The sequence below is a fragment of the Dryobates pubescens genome, chromosome 13, assembly GCF_014839835.1.
Source record: "Dryobates pubescens isolate bDryPub1 chromosome 13, bDryPub1.pri, whole genome shotgun sequence".
NCBI classification, from domain to species: domain Eukaryota; kingdom Metazoa; phylum Chordata; class Aves; order Piciformes; family Picidae; genus Dryobates; species Dryobates pubescens.
The window spans coordinates 11452196-11469368 of record NC_071624.1 but is presented as its reverse complement, the minus strand read 5'-3'; the positions used below and the strand labels follow the sequence as shown (position 1 = coordinate 11469368).

Below are 17173 nucleotides of genomic sequence, written 5' to 3'. Positions count from 1 at the left end.
CAGGATTTCTTCTGACTTCAGCTGTCTGCACAAAACTAACCTTCTTCTGGTCTTCGTGTGGATTTGTTTGGTTTGGGGTTTTTGATGGTTTGTTTGGGTGGGGTGTTTGTTTTTAAATTTTAAGCTTGATACTTTGCTTTGAAGAAACAATTTTTTTTCTGCTTTTATATTTGGCTGATTTTAGCCTCATAGTGTGCAGCTGAACCTGACTTACCCTGGTTTTAGCAAAGCCATGGAGCTGGCCTCAGCCCACTTCCCACACAAGCTGCCCATTAATCCCTTGTTAGTTTTGTGCAGATAAGGTCATAAACCCCCAGCTTTTCTGTGCTGCCTTCACTGCATGATGCAGGCACATAGGTACCTACAACAGCTGCAAAGGCTGGTCAAATGAAGGAGGTGGATTAATGTCACTGAGTCACCTTCTTAATGTTGCCAGATTTGCAAAATAATGCCTTTACCTACATGTTGGAGGGCAGGGTGATTTCTTGTTCAGACTTGGACTTCATTTCTAGTGAAGACACTTTCTCCTTGCAGTGCAAGATAGGATCCTCTGGGCAGACTGTGTTTCAAACTAGGTGTGAAGCCCTTCATTGCCAAAGGAGAGATTTTTCAATGTGATAACCTACTGATAACTGCTAACAGCCAGGATTCTGAAACTGATTTTAAAATGCAGAAAATAAACCAAGGCAAATGAAGGCTTCAACTAGGTTACACACCAAAAAAGGGAGAACTTTCTAACTGTGGTTCTTCTGTTTATTTCATTTTAAAAACCCCAAATTTAATATTACAGTTATTTTTGCTATTCAAATATAATGTCAGGTTTTGTGCATTACCTCCAGATAATTAATCCTCACCTGATGAAGCTCTATTTTATTTTTTATCCCCATTTGCTGGGGGAAAGAAGTGGGCTGAACACTCAAGTGGGCTGAACATTCAGAAATGCCATGTCGTAGTTTCATTTTCTAATTGCACCCCTGGTCTGCCACTGCTGTTGGGGTTGCCTGTGTGAACTGTGTGTACTGACAGGCAAATCGGAATTTACAATCACATCTAAAGATAAATTAAACAATGTTAGTGAGCAAAGCACCTGGAACACCTAACCTAATGCAACAGGCATGTAACACTCACCACCTGAATTCAGGGATTCTGAGATGGACAGCTGTTATGATTTTAAAGGTCCCGAGGCAGAGATCTGTCTCTCTATATGTCTGTAGATGTATGTGGTGCAGGCAAAGGGCAGGCAGTGATAAAGAGGGAGGGACAGAGGGAGGGAAAGGAACCAAGACTTTACAGAACTCAATCTGCAGAGAGAACTGGTGGAACAAGAAGGAAGAGCACCTTTTCCAAGCTCCAGAACCCTCTTTTTGATAGAGACAAGCGGACAAACCAGCTCTGACATGCTGACAATAAGTCAAGCTTTTGTAGTCTTGATCATTTTTCTGCTAATTGTTAGCTTTTTCAAACTGCAAAAGGCATGCAAGCAGTTCCCTCCTGGACCAGCTCCTCTCCCATTGCTTGGCAACTTGGTGCATCTGAAATTCCAGTTTCACCGGGATCTTCTGATGGAGGTATTTCTTTTAAGATGCTCTTAGCTGGTTAACTTCAGTCAGCTTAAACAAAATGCTTATGTTAATAGCAAAGTGAAGTGTTTAGATCTTAGAAAGTTACAGGCAAGGTATGGAGATAAAAAGAGCAGCCCACTGTCTAAATCCAAGTCACCTTCTGATGCAAGTATGTCATCTTTACAAGGAATTTCATGCCCTTAAAGAATCAAATAAACTTGGGGGGGAGGGTTTCTGACTTGTTATTGAAGTCAGAGAATAGCAATAATTGAAAAGATGTTTCTCCATTGCTAGTTACTTTCTAAAATGCTGGTATTGTCTCATTTGATCATGACCATGTGGTATATACATATTGAATCATAGGCTTGGTTTGGTTGGAAAAGACCTCTAAGACCATCGAGTCAAACCAAGCTAACACCATCATGGCCATTAAACCACATGTATGGAGGTTCATACAGAAAGGGCATACATTCCCCAGCTTCCAGCACCTCCTTGAAACAACATGCTTGCCACTTGTTTTTAGAGAAGCTGCTCCTCCCTTTGTACTCTGGCAGTCATTTTTCCAGATAACTTCTAATTCAGATCTATGCCTGAGGCAGTATGCACAGGACACACAGATCATTGGGGTTGGACTCAATGATCTCCGGAGGTCTCTTCCAACCCCTAACATCCTATGATCCTGTAACCAGACAGGCAGTGATGCTGTAAGAGGGACTGGAAAGCCAGCACTGAAAGAATTATAAGGAGAAGTGAGTGACTGATGTGAGCAGTTGGATGTAATTCTGGTGGCACATTAGACACTGCCTAGGACCTCCTTTGTCTCATCATGGGTGTATTGGAGCAGAGTCCTGTTCTTGGACAAAGCCTTTAGCAGAAATGATTAAATTTCATCTGTCATACACCTGTCTCTGCATGGACACCTCTGCTGTCTCCAGCGATCAGTGCTCTCCTCAGTATTGTGGATTCAGCTGCATCCCTCTAACACCTCACAGCTCTTGACTAGTTTCTGGCTCCCCTTCCTCTCCTGTAGCACACAGATGGAGCAGGATTAATCTGTGGTTTCCTCTAGCAAAGGAAGGGCTATCTGGAGGCATAGAGCCCCAGAGCGGTGCAGATTGTGGCTGTTCAGTTAATGAGGTACAAATGTTGAGGTTGGATGTGATGCAGTGTAAAACACAAAGTTTCCTTTCTTTGGCTGCAGTGTCACTGCAGCTTGTTCTTGCGGGGGGTGTGGGGGGTGGGGGGAAATCACTTCCCTCTGGTAAATAAAATTGGCTGCTGAAAGCCTTGTTCTCAGAAAAACAGTATTTCTGCTTCTAGCTATAACATAGCTAGAATATATGCTACATATATATACACACACTATATATGAATTATATGTACATATATATACAGAGTATATATATTCATAACAGCTAGAATATATGCTACAGATATATGCTATATAAATTCATTATATATATACACACGCTATATATATTCATAACATATAACAGCTAGAATATAGACTATATATAGTGTATAAATTCATTATGTATATACACACACTATATATATTCATAACACATGTATATTCGTAACATAGCTAGACTATATGCTACTATAAAGTCATAATATATATATACACCACATATTCATAACATGGAATGTATGCTATACATATATATATGCTATGTATGTTCATGGGGATGATGGTTTCAGCACAAACTGGTGACTGGGCTGGTGACAAGCAGGTGCAATGTCTGTTTGAGACGTTTGAGGAGTTTAGTAATTTCATTATTTTCTGGCACCTTGCACACCTACAGCTGGCAAAAACTCACGGCAACATGTATACTCTGTGGTTTGGGTGGACACCGGTGATCATCCTGAATGGCTATCAGGCAGTTAAGGATGGCATGACTACACACCCTGAAGATGTTTCTGGGCGGATGTTGGCTCCTTTCTTCAGAGCACTGGCCAAAGGAAAAGGTGAGATTTTTTCCTGTGATAAATAGTGCACAGCAATGTTAACTTTGCCAACTGCTCTACCTTGTTAGACTCTCTACTCTCCCACTCTGAATGTTCTTCCGTCAGCTATTTGCCAAGTTCACCATTAGCTCTTGAGAATAACTTACCATTTGCCATCATGCCTTCTGTACTGAGCTTTCCCAAGATCAGATTGTTTCTAGGTGACCTTTCTGCTGTGTTCAAGATGTATGTGGTCCCAGCTCAGAACTCAGCAGTCTTGCCCTCTTGACAGGATAATCCAATTTGCTGCACATGATTTTGCTGTGTGTTACGTGAAGGCAAAGATTGTTTATATGTTTGGTAACTGTATATGTTATGGCTGCCAAACACCTTCCATCACAAGCAAGAGACCTACAACACCATCCTTCAGAAGTCTCATTGCTGTATTTGCAGCCACTCTTAAATACTTGGTGCGTACCCCTTGTACAAGTGCCTCTGACACAGGAACAGGGCAGTCAGCAAATCCTTAGATTGCTCTTTTCAAAGATTAACTATGACCAGTATTAAGAATTTGTGGTCTAGTTAGAGTTTGGTATGTTTGGCTGTGACTTCTGATTACTGATAATTTCACCTAAAGATAGAATCATAGAATTGTCAGGGTTGGACGGGACCTCAAAGATTGGCTAGTTCCAACCCCCTGCCATGGGCAGCAACACCTCACACTAGTTTAGGTTGCTCAGAGCCACATCCAGTCTGGCCTTAAAAACCTCCAGGGATGGGGCTTCCACCACCTCCCTGGGCAACGTGTTCCAGTGTGTCTCCACCCTTCTGGTGAAGAACCTCTTCCTAACATCCAATCTGAATCTACCCACTTCTCATTTTGCTTCATTCCCCCTAGTCCTATCATTACCTGACACCCTAAAAAGTCCCTCCCCAGCTTTCTTGTAGGCCCCCTTCAGATACTGGAAAGCCCCAATAAGGTCTCTTCGGAGCCATTTCCTCTCCTGACAGAACAGCCCCAGCTCTCTCAGCCTGTGCTTGTAGGAGATGTGCTCCAGCCTTCTGATCATCCTTGTGGCCTTTCTTTGTACATGTTCCAGCACATCCAGCTCTTTCTTGTAATAGGGGCTCCAGAACTCCAGACATTTGTATCACAGTGTATTCTCTCTTTTACTCCGTGTAGTTTATAATACATTTGTAAATGAACCATACATGTCTATGGCAAATATTAATATGCCAGGGAATGCCTCAGGTATTATACTGGCAAGTGGTCACTCCTGGAAGCAGCAGAGACGCTTTGGTATAATGACTCTACGCAGAATGGGAATGGGGAAAAAATGCCTGGAGCTTCGAGTGCAAGAGGAGGCCTCTCACCTGGTGGAGTTCTTTATGAGCCTAAAAGGTATCTATCTGCTAAAAAATCACACACCTTTCAGTCCTGGATCCTTAGATTCAGTATCAAAACCTACCTACCCTTTTCTGGCACCAGGGTAGGTCTAGACTGGTGTATCTGAACTTACCAAAGCCCAAAGAGCATAAAGAGTGTAGTATCCTAAGTGGGAAGCTGTTCATAAAGATAATGGAGTTGGGAACCTCTGATAGTCTACCTCCATGTGCTTAGCACTTCTCTATGATACGATTGTGATATGAGATGGATCAGTAGCTGCAGAGTGATTTCTTTAATGGAACCATCAACTGTAATGTAAAAAAGATTAAGTATTTTTGGATGAAGTGACTGGCTCTTCTGTTATTCTTTGTTTCAACCCTTAGTGTTACATACTAAATATTAATGAAAACAATCATAGCAATAATAGTTATCAATGGCTAAGAGAGGAGAGGGAGTCTAGGTCCTGTTCATCTAGTACTAATGGGCTGATTTTCTTCTGGAACTCTGAAGACCACCTGAATCACTGCCTGATAGTAATGTGGGTGTTGGGTAGGAGAAAAGATGTTTTCTTGCACTTCTAAATTCTGTTTCAGACCTCCAAGTAAACCCAAACACAGCTGCAGTGCTAGCTGGCATAGCCTCATTGTTAGAACAGAGTTTTTCAGTTCATAGTATCAGTGAGGGTTGGAAGGGATCACAAGGATCATCTAGTTCCAACCCCCCTGCCAAGGGCAGGGACAACCCACACTAGATTAGGCTGGTCAGAGCCTGATATGATATGGTATAATATGACATGATATGATATGATGTCACTGGACTGCACAGCCAGGCCATTCTCAGACTGCCTACAACAGGTGACTAGAGAGTACTGTGAAGCTGAGTCATTTCTCTACATTTCAACAGCATTGGGTGCCATGAGGTAAGCTGGATATTTTAGTGTCTGTCTGGCTAAGTAACCAATGGCAAGAGAATCAAGAAAGTCAGATTAGGGAGGGAACTTCAGTGGATTACCAAGTCCATCCTAGAGTCCAAGCCAGGACCATTTCTATCCCAACAATTTTTGATGGGTTTCTATCCAAACAATTTTTTGGTTTTTTTAATGGACATCTCATAACTTTAAAAAATCATCAGACACAGATATAATGGCTAGCTGAGACTGTAACAGTTTTATCCTCTATACTTTGCAGTTCCTATACATCTATTCTGCTTCTTGAATATTCCCACAGTCCTTCAGCCTTTCCTCTTCAGTATTTTTTATACATTTTTGAACATGTGCCACTGTCTTCTCCAGTGACATTTCTTCTCTCTCACATTCTGACTTTTCTTCTTCCACACAGCTGAGGACAGCAGATTGGATATCTAATGGATCATAGCTGTATGTTATTTCACAGGAAGGGCTAGGCCATTGCTTTAGAACTATGAGGAAACAGTTTAACAGCATCCTCTGCTTTAAGGCTATGCTTATTCTCATTAGCTAATGCCACATCTCTGTGCTCATTCATGCTCTGTCTGGATAAAGAGGACATTTGATGTAGTCTCTAACAATATCTTACCCTATCTGTATAAGGGATACCTGAAAAAAAAACCATTGAGAGTGAACACCAGTTATTGTGTTTGCAGGAAGACCTGTGGATCCTTCTTTCCCTCTTTTCCATTCCATTTCAAATGTAATTTGTGCTCTGGTTTTTGGATATCATTTCTCTGATGGGGACAAAACCTTCCACGAACTGATCAGCGCCACGGAGAATTTATTCAGGTTTGCAGGCAGCTTTGTTCATCAGGTGAGTAAATGATGTGCTGGTTTGTATTCTGAAATAGGTAGAAAATGGAACTATGGATGCAAAAATGGGGCTGGACTAATTACAGAGCAATTGGCAAATGCAAACTGGGAGCTAAGCAATATCCTTGGGGACCTTGTTACTGACTACCCGGTTCTGAGGCCCTTTTAAAGGAATCTGTTTCTTGGCAAGTTTAGGAGACATCTCTCTGACTCCTGACTTTAAGACTTTTAGCATTTCTGAGACTCTTAACAGGAACTTTAAAACTTGAGACTGAAGTTTGTAATAAATTTCAACTCTTCAAGTGCTGCTTCTCCCACCTTTATTTACTTCTCCTAAAATAGGTACAATTGAATTTATTTCTTCTGCTTTTCACTGCTCTGCAAACGGTATGCTAAAATTTTCGGCCTTTTTCCTCCCTCACAAATAAAATATTCTTTAGGAACCTTTCCATTAGTTCATGCTAGCTTGCAATTCACATGTTACAAAACCAAGACAGACATTAGGATACCAGGTAGTGATAGGACTAGGAGGAATGGAATGAAGCTGGAGGTAGGGGAGATTCAGAAGAAGTTCTTCACCATGAGAGTGGTGAAGCCCTGGAATGGGTTGTCCAGGGAGGTGGTTAAGGCCCCATCCCTGGAGGTGTTTAAGACCAGGCTGGATGAGGCTCTGGCCAGCTTGATCTAGTGTGAGGTGTCCCTGCCCATGGCAGGGGGATTGGAACTAGGTGATCCTTGTGGTCCCTTCCAATCCTGACTGATACTATGATTCTCTGGCAGTCTTGCAATTCAAGTTCTGTCAGAGATTTTTTGGCAGCTACTTCCCACAACCTACCACAAAGGGCAACTTTGCACTCTAGGTGTCTTGAAGCACACTTCAAGTTTTCCCTGTAAATGATATTTTGTTATTTAGACCCTTAAAGAGGGACAAGCAGTATGATGGGGACTGTGGGTATCACAGCAAATTCCACTGACATTTAGTTTAATTGGAAAAGACAAACTAAAATGCTGATGTGGTAGTAAACCTTACTAATCTATCACCTGAGGGTAGCACTGTGCAACTTTCCAACAGTGAAAAAGAGAAAAATAGAGGAAGATTGTGGCTTATCAAAGCCAGAACACTTTCACAGTACGGAAGAGGTTCAGAATATACTGCTTCAAGAGCTCACAAGCACTGTGGACTTGGAGTTATAAGAATGAAATAAATTATAATAGTACAAAATTAAATTATGAACCCTCTTAGGAATTAATCAGGTTGATCTCTGTTATGAGCTTGGAACATTTCAGTTCAGAGGAAAGGGACTGGTTTAAGCTAGCAGATAACAGGAAGAAAAAGGCAAATAAAATAGTTTCCAGCATTATTTTCCCTTTAGATCTGAAGAAGTGTTAAAGTAGTTTCTGGGCGGGGGAGAACTTTGTGGCAATCTGTCAGACTTTGCTAAAGGCTTGGACACCTTATGGTGTGAGTATGAAGTGAAACAAATGCAGAGAAGTGTTAAGGGGATGACCTGTGAACTATTGCTTGAATTTAGAGAGACTTCACTTGTTAGATCTGAAAGAACAAAGTGAGGGGATTGCTTGGCAAAGTGGGATGGCAGATGCTGCAAAGAGAACTATCCAAGCTAGAGGACAATACTTTGAGCCTACAAACATGTGAATAAATACACTCATCAAGACTGAAGGTGTAATATTCCTAACCATCAAAACAATTATTTGTCCTATAGAAGTCACAAGGGAAAATTCTGATGGGGAAATTTGAATTAGCTCTTAGAATGGTACCTGGTTTACACTTTGCTTCTGTGACCTCCACAAATTTGACCAATTACCTGAGGCTTCAGGCTTGTTAATCTTAGTAGCCACTCAATATCTGGAAAGTTTGTCCTCACATTTTGAGTATGTGAAAGCTAGGGTCTCAACTGTGCAGGAGTAAAGTCTTCTAGTAATAGAAGTAGCCAAGTGGGCTTACTGGTATGAGCAGTGTTGTCAGTACTGCCTTGACCCCCAGAAGTGTGTCCAAATTACTAGGAAAGCTTTCTCACTTGATGGCAAAAATCTACTCAAAGCAGTGCTAATCTGTTTATTCCACCATCAGCATTCCCAGACAGGACAATTCAGCCTTTGGTACTTCTAAAAGCAGCCTTGTTACTGGTGGGTATTTCACACTGCCTCATGTGTCACTCCCACAGCTGTATGATCTCTTGCCCTGGCTGATGCGCTGTCTCCCTGGTCCTCATAAGAAAGCGCTGTCTTCCTACAATGTCCTGAGCAACTTTGCAAGGAAGGAGATCAGAAGACACGTGGAGAGAGGGATGTCAGATGAACCACAGGATTTCATTGATTTCTACCTGGCTGAGATGGAGAAAGTAAGTGTTCATTCTGCCTGATCACACATTCATGGAGTACAAGGCTAAACAGACCATTACATCATCCATTCTGCCCCCTTCTATCATAGTTTCATACATTTCATAGGTTCCTTAATGTGAACACAGTAGCTTGGGACATACTAACTCGTGTGTGTCAGAAAGGCACCCAGATTTATGGTTTGGTTACATGAACAAAGTACCACAAAGTATGTTTGGGTGTGAACTCGGGAGCCACCATCTGCTCTCCACAGGTATCCATGAGTATACTTCAGCCTTGTAGTAATCATGAGACAGTTTATGCCTGTAGGTCACATAATTTTGGTAGACCACCTCATCTTCTACAGTAGGGTACCTCGTGTTTGGGATTAAGCACTCACACATAGACAGCCTGAAGTAGCTGACGTGCTGCTTTGGGTTTCATTGTGTGTGCTGACACTGGCTCGTGCCACACAGTTGCGTTGTTCCTCCTCTAGGAGGGAACTTCATGGAGGATCTTCTGTTTATTGGAAAGTCTCTTAGCTCCTGATCTGAGGAGATTCTCTGCTCTTCAAAGAATTCCCAGGCTATCCCAAAATTATTTGGTATAATTGCTGCAGCATCAAAAGGAGGGTAGTCCTTCCACCTCTAGCACAGTCCCTTTCAGCAGTTGCACCTCATCAGTCCCAGCTTCCTAAAGCTAAAAGAAACATCTTTTTCCTAGGATAGATGAAGCTTGTGTAGACTCTCCCTCTGGCCATAAGCTTTCAGCTAGTCAGGCTGCTGTGTTCTGTCAGTGCTGGCTCACAGGCTCTGGAAGGAGCTGATATGTTCTCTTGTACGTTATGTCTGAATGAATGTGACAAGATTAATAAAATAAGCATTTTAGAGGCAAAGATGTGCAGGGGTGCAAGTTATTGCAATTTGTTTATTTTAAAACATTTTTCCCTAATGGATTTTCTCTGACTTTTTATGATTATTACTCCCTAATTATAAGAAGAATATATTTGGGCAGGTATGTCTCTCCCACCAGTTCACAGCTATGCTGAACTGAGAGAAGAAATTCCTCTCAAGGTGTTCTGTTGAGATGCTTTTAGATAGGTTTTACTTTGGTGTTTGGTAGCATACTGGAGAGAGTAAGGCCACACTGTGGGGCACTTGTTTATAAGTACACTCCCAGGCTAACTGCACAACTGGGAGTGTGCTTTAAAGTTATCATGACTGAGTCAACAGGCACAAAATTGCCTGGTTTTTAACAAAGCAATGTTCTACTTCATGAAAAAGAGCAATGCAGATTTATCATGTCTGTTTGGGAAAATATGAATCTCTTAGTACTTACCAAAAACTGTAATTGTGAATATTCTTTGTGCACATGCCAGCTGTGGCAGTAAGGATTCTCACACAGGAGGCACACAGGATGACCTAACTTTTATGCTTTAACTTCATCTTTTTTTTTTTCTTTTTTTTAAATTCATCATCTGCAGTCCAAAGATGGGGCCAAGCCCAAGTATGATGAAGACAACTTGGTACATGTTATAAATGATCTTTTCCTTGGTGGATCAGAGACATCAAGCACAACATTGTACTGGGGACTGCTCTATATGGTCGTGAATCCGGATGTCCAAGGTGAGAGGGATTCTTCTTGTGAAATGCTGTGGGTTCTACAAATGTTAATGGTGGCTGAGTATAATGAGTTGCAGGCATGGAAACCACTCATTGAAGCTGTCTCTCACTCTCTGAAAACGGAGGCAGCAGAGGGAAAAATCAAAGGCTCATCCTTTGACCTGACCAAACAAGGTGGCTGAAGGCATTTGTAGTGAGACAGAAGTTAGCTCTTTGCAGTGTCAAGTCAGTGAGGCACTATATGTGAAGAGTTTTCAGGCTGATGGCAGCCAGAATCAGGGCTTGAATACGAGTCCTGTCTGCACCAGACATCATTCAGGTATGAGACACAGTCATCCCACTCTCACTTCCCCTCCTGGCACAACATGCTTTGCTTAGTACACTAATACCCCTAACAACCCGCTGGATCCCTTACTGGACAAACCACCTTCACACTTGGCAGGTTGTCCTAAGGAAGGCCCATGGTCCTGGTGGAGAGAGCTGTCTCTTCCTCCATATTTCTTTTCATGAAATAGAGATGCAAGACAATTTGAAAAGCCATATAGTTCCCTGAAATAAAGCATTAACTCCTTTCTCTCTTTGCTGAGTGCTTCATTCACCAGGCTAGGCAGTGGGCATCCATGGAAGAGGGTTCAGAGGTGACCTCAGGGTTTCAGCAGACCATATTCTGTGTGTAAACAGCTGATGGTATTAGTCTCTAGTCTTTAACTATAGCCACTAATACTTCTTGTAGTTTGTTCACAAAGCAGCACACAAACCTTAGGAGAAAACAAACAAACCAACCAGCCAACCAAAACATGAATGTGAAGACTGGACATGAGGAGGAAGTTCTTCACCATGAGAGTGGTGAAGCCCTGGAATGGGTTGTCTAGGGAGGTGGCTGAGGCCCCGTCCCTGGAGGTGTTTAAGACCAGGCTGGATGAGGCTCTGGCCAGCTTGATCTAGTGTGAGGTGTCCCTGCCCATGGCAGGGGGGTTGGAACTAGATGATCCTTGTGGTCCCTTCCAACCCTGACTGGTACTATGATTCTATGATAAAGATCTGCAAGGAATGGGAAAATGTAGAAATAGGAAAAAAAGCATTTTAAGGGGAGGATTCTGTCTGCCTGATATGTAGACATGATGTTTTCAGGCAAGAACTGCTGGCAACACAGAGAGGCTGTCCCTGTCTAAGTTAATATTGTAAACGTGGTTGCTTATCTTATTAACACCAATTCCATGTATGTGTCTGTAGATCCGGGCTGAGTTTATTCACCCACATCTATGTCAGGAGAAGAAAGGCTACGGCCAGGGTTTAAGGGTCCTGGGGCTGGTGGCTTTTCCATCTGCTGTGCTTGAGCACTGAAAACAAGGGAGGCTCTTTTCTTCCCTCGGCCTCAGTAGGAGGCTGCAAAGGCTTTGTCATTGAGTACCTAACTGCATCCAGGGTTTTAGGCTGATTCAGATGTTTGTTCATACAGTGTGTTGCCATACTTGGACCCACTCTGTTCAACTCATCCCTTGTACTGGGAGTTAATACTTGAGGCATTTATGTCAATTTTGTACAGGAGATTTAGATTTTGAGATAAGGTAAAGTAAGCAATCCCTAAATACCTTCAAAAGCTGGAGCTGAGTGACCCACCCTACACCCACTAAAATGGGTGTAGATTCTGTAAGATGATTGTCAGAGCTGCAGTTAAGTACATTAAAGTCCTTGTTTATGATTCTGGACTGCACTCTTAGGTTATTCTCCTGTTATCTTCCATTTACTAAACTCAGGCATTTTGTCATAGGAAATCACAGGTTATAGACAATGTACTATGGTGGAATAATAACTTTTCCTCTTCTCTAAGAAAAGGGACCTGCTGCAATATTTTATGCATTTTTCCCATCTGAAATGGTGACTACTTCTCCACAGAGAAAGTGCAGAAGGAGCTGGATGCTGTTTTGGGTCCTTCCCAGTTAATTTGCTACGAGGATCGGAGAAAACTGCCCTACACAACCGCTGTGGTTCATGAGATCCAACGCTTCAGCAACATTGTCTTTGTTGGCGTGCCCAGAGTGTGTGTCAGGGACACAACGTTGCTAGGATTCCCTCTCAAAAAGGTACAGACGTATTTCCAGCCTCTGTTCTGTCTTCAGCTGAGAGACATTTAGCTTTTATTCCAGTTTGGTTACTTGTTTTCCATCTATCAAATGTTCTCCATATAACCCAGGAACATGGTGCCTGGGGAAGGGTTACCACTTGTGGTTCCAGGAATGACCTAATTCTCTCACTCAGCGTGTTGATGCTCCATCAGCTGCAGCTGATGTGACCCCTGCTTCTGCCACAGAAATATTCAGCTCCTGTCTTGCTCATCCACAGCACAACTGCAGAGACCAGCCCGGTTTGGCTGCAGATGGACTGAGATGAGAAACCAGTTTGCCAAAGCAGGATTGTCTATTCTTGCCCAATTTGGCACTGCCAGCACTCTTGGGATGGAGGAAGACTGATGAGAGGATGGCTCATAGCTAGCTCCAACTGATTGCATGAGCCCAAGGACCTGCCTCAGTCTGTAACACCTGAAAGGCTGTTGCTCCCAAATAACTGCCAAAGACACATGTTCACAGCCAGTAAGGCCTTTTTTGGAGTGACATAAGCTGTGCTGGGTGCCAGTTCTCACTGCAAAATACTAGCAAGAAACAGGAATTAGTTGTTTTCATTGCAAGAGAGATGGGAGAGGCCAGTACTATTACTGGCATCTGGGACTGGCCCCACCTAACTCATTTTGTGGTGAAGGTTTCACTCTGTTTTGTCTGCTTCTGACAGCCAGGTAGCTAGGGCATGTGAACTGGTCTGCTAGGGCCAGCCAGTAAAGAAAAAAGGCTGAAGTACTACTGCTAAAAGGGCTCAGAGATTGTCAGTGAAGTATTGCAGTTATTTCTGACTTCATTTCTCTCTCCTAAGCCCGAAAGGAATTTTCCAAAGCTGGTACCTGAATACCAACAAAAGAATCCTACTAGAGGTGTTATTAAGATTAGTAGTAAAAGTGATCACAGTGCAGTTGTTCTAACATCACTAATGCTGTTAACAGCTACTGACATAGCTGTGGGGCTGAGAACAGATAATTTCCAACACAGAAACCGATCACCTACTCCAGTTTTCTAGGCAAATGGTCCTCTAGCCACATCCTATCTACTCACCACAAAGAAACTGCAACAAGCAGCAAGTTTTATCCCCTAGGCAGACACTGATGGGTGACAGGCTAGTACCTGCAACTGAATCAAGCTCTTCCCTTGCAGGGCACCGTCGTTATGCCCAATATAGCATCTGTTCTGTATGACCCTGAGCAATGGGAAACACCTCGGCACTTCAACCCTGCCCATTTCCTGGATAAAGAAGGAAACTTTATGCCTCGTGAGGCCTTCTTACCATTCTCGGCAGGTAAATGTACTGATGCTTTGAACCAACCCAGCAGAAGTGTGAGACTATGGTGTTTGTACAGATAACATCTCTCTTTGCTGCTTTTAAAGAATAGTACTAGCTTGTTTCTCTTTCTGCTTCTGTGCTGTCAGATCCCCAACTGTTCTTAGGACACTCTGGTGGGAATCCTACTCAAACTCCTAAGCTTGTTGCATGCTGCAGGTAGTCGCAGGTAGTGTCTGTAGTATTCTGTATCTGTACTTTATCTGTCCTGGGAAGAAATGTGCCTAGAGTGTAGTGGAGTTACATGCAAGCCCTTTGAAAGGAACAAACTGACAGAAAAGCAGAATGCATCCTGGTATACAAAGGATTAAGTTCTTGCTTATAGAACTGAAAATCCAGCTGCAAAAGAAGAATATAATACAACACTGCATTAAGATCACACTTTGCAGTAAAGCTCCTACTCTGTTGGTTTTGGTTCAGTTTCTCTGTTGTTGTAGCAGACTAGTCACTTGGATGTCCATCCAAGAGTGGTTTCTTAGTGTAAATGCCTTTTTCTTTTCTATTTGTCTGCTAATCCAGAAATGTGACTGCATTATTCACCTCTTTTGCTGATGCCATTGGTTCCAGTGTAGAACCCTTGGAAATTAACAGGAGGCTTCCTGCTTTGCCTCTAAAGGGACCAAGCCTTTGTTCAATTGCAAATGTCATTGCTAAGTAATTTTTATCCACTGACTTGGACCCGCTAAGAAGGAATGTGTAAACAGTGGGCAGATTCTTTGTGTGTGACCCTGAAGCTCAACATCTCTTCTAAAAGGAAAATAATTTTCCACCAGGTCAGGAGAGGAATGCTGGTGGTACCTCAGGAATTTTCACTAAGGAGAATGGAGGGATCATTCTGAGAAAGAATTCACAGAGTTTTTCTTCTGTGACTTTCAAGATCCAGGCCTTGAACAAAAACAAAACCCACAAACAAAAAACCCACAACACAAAACAACCCAATCAAAACCAACGAACCCACAAACCCTCTGCTTATAACAAGAATGAACAAAGTTGTTATGAAACTGACAAATTCCTGGTACTCACTGTCCTTCCCCAATCTTCCTCCTGCAGGGCACCGTGTGTGTTTGGGGGAACATCTAGCAAGGACCGAGCTCTTTATTTTCTTTGCCAACCTGCTGCGGGCTTTCACCTTCCAGCTTCCTGAGGGGGTGACAAAGATCAACACAGAGCCCATTTTTGGGGGTACACTGCGGCCCCATCCCTACAGGATTTGTGCCATTCCACGCTAGGCTGCAGCACCTCACAGAGTGGCATGAGACAGCTACATTTATGTCTGTGAATTTCCTCTCAAGTGGACAAACCTTCTTCTGCTAGCCAGGATATTGATATTAGTCTATCCCAGGGACATTCAGAAAGCAGATGAAAGTCAAGATCCAGACTACCAGTACTTTTGGTCTGGTCCTTGTGAAGGTCTCAGATATTCTTACAAGGATCTTAGCTATTTTCTCCTCTCGGAGAGCACCTGAAGCAAGATGCTACAGCTCCCAGCTCAAGCCAACATGCTGCATCTCCTTGTCCTAGGCAAGGAGAATCGTCATGGTGCTCACTCTTGAGTAAACCCCAGTAAAATTCAACAGAGGATCTCAGCAAGAGCTGAGTAGTTGTAATTTCTGTGAGTGGTTTGATGACCTCAAGTAATCTGGCTCGGGAAAACACACTTTTAAAGTTCTATTTTGGTTTTACTGTCCTCAACTTACAGACTTTAATTTGTTGATAGGTTGCAAATTAAAAATCAACCAAAGCAAACAAACAAACAAACAAACAAAACATTCCAAGACCAGAAACCCAGGAAACACATCAGAACGTGAATGCGTTAATGTCTGAATTTGATGTGGAAGATAGAATCAATCTGAAGTTGAAGAGAGAAACTGAAATTGGGTGTTTGGTAGCAATGTGAAAGTGTGTCTTGGCAGCCTGATTGTTGTGATAAGGTATTGTTGAGTGGTTGGTTTGCCCATTGAGTTTTGTGAGGTTTTTAACATGAAGTTTCTATGACATAGAATCACACCCATTATCAGTCCTGCTTGGGTGAGGCATAAATGTGGGATGAGATATTCACTTTGCCAGTGGGTTTCACTGCTAACTTTGCATCAGAGGTGTGTAGAGGCTTTAGAAGACAGTGTCTAAGGCCAGCTGAACACTCAGGCATTCCCCATTTTCTCTGGGCCCTGTTCTTTTTTCATCAGAACACATACCGTATTTGCTCTTTCCATTCAATCTCTTTCCACTCTGCCCCTAATTTCCATTCCCTACTCACAACTCTTTTTCATAGAAATTTTGTTTCAGGATTCACCTTCACTTTTGGTTTCCTACCACTTACATCTTTCCATCATACCAAGCTTCTGTCTCCTTCTACTCTTTTCTGCACAAGTCTTAGTAGAGGAATCAGTGCTGAGCTGAAAACAATGACCAGTGAGTTTTCAGGGGAGAGCTTAGAAGATCTGATTTGTTTGTTCTTTGAGGCTCCAGACCATGAAAAGAAGAGAAGAGTAACTATGAAGGTTGCACTGCAGGTAACTTAGTGTAAGGAAAGACATAAATGTGATGCAGGGATTCTGAAACAGCTATTATTAATGTAACTGCTCACTGGCACTGATTCAACTCAAGATCCGGACAGTCAAGCATACAGCTGGAGGTGACAGCCAAGCTCAGCTGTAGATTTGTTAAAGCAAAGTGCTGTAGTAGTCTTGAATACAAATCACTTCTGGAAAGGATCCAAATGTTGGAGTTGAGTAGAGCTGTCTGTAAACACTGCTGTAAACTTGATTGAATTTGTATGAGGGCCAAAAGTGCTTTCATGTTAGAATATAAACTATTTGTAATTAAACCATTGTGGTATAACTGAACTTCCTGAACTTAAAATGGAGGAGAATGTTACTAAAAAGAAGTGAGAACTACTGGAAATCAGGCAGAGCTGAACCAGATCCTGGCATACCTTGTAGCTCTGGCAGTGGTCTGCTCTAGCATAATCCAGTGCCTACGAGCTTGCTGGGCTGGAAGGGAAATCAGGAGAGCAGTGGGGTTGATAAAAGCAATAGCTGTCATAAATAATCCAGGCTGTTACACCATGCAAAACCATTCCAGGGCCCAC

The 17173-nt window shown here is 42.6% G+C and overlaps 1 protein-coding gene across 1 annotated transcript; it reads left to right on the top strand.

The window, feature by feature from the left end:
* Window positions 1-1394: 1394 nt before the first annotated feature.
* Window positions 1395-15311, top strand: LOC104302958 (cytochrome P450 2J6). Its single transcript, XM_009903518.2, has 9 exons — window positions 1395-1568; window positions 3368-3530; window positions 4762-4911; window positions 6517-6677; window positions 8863-9039; window positions 10500-10641; window positions 12535-12722; window positions 13899-14040; window positions 15133-15311. The coding sequence occupies exons 1-9, from the start codon at window positions 1398-1400 to the stop codon at window positions 15309-15311; spliced, it is 1473 nt and encodes a 490-aa protein (XP_009901820.2). The 5' UTR covers window positions 1395-1397.
* Window positions 15312-17173: the final 1862 nt, after the last annotated feature.

Excerpts from the sequence above, each read along its gene's own strand:
- LOC104302958 (XM_009903518.2), top strand. The coding sequence starts at position 1,398 with ATGCTGACAATAAGTCAAGCTTTTGTAGTCTTGATCATTTTTCTGCTA. Across the intron at positions 6,678-8,862 it reads CAGGCAGCTTTGTTCATCAG|CTGTATGATCTCTTGCCCTG; the intron begins GTGAGTAAATGA and ends TCACTCCCACAG. Across the intron at positions 10,642-12,534 it reads CGTGAATCCGGATGTCCAAG|AGAAAGTGCAGAAGGAGCTG; the intron begins GTGAGAGGGATT and ends ACTTCTCCACAG.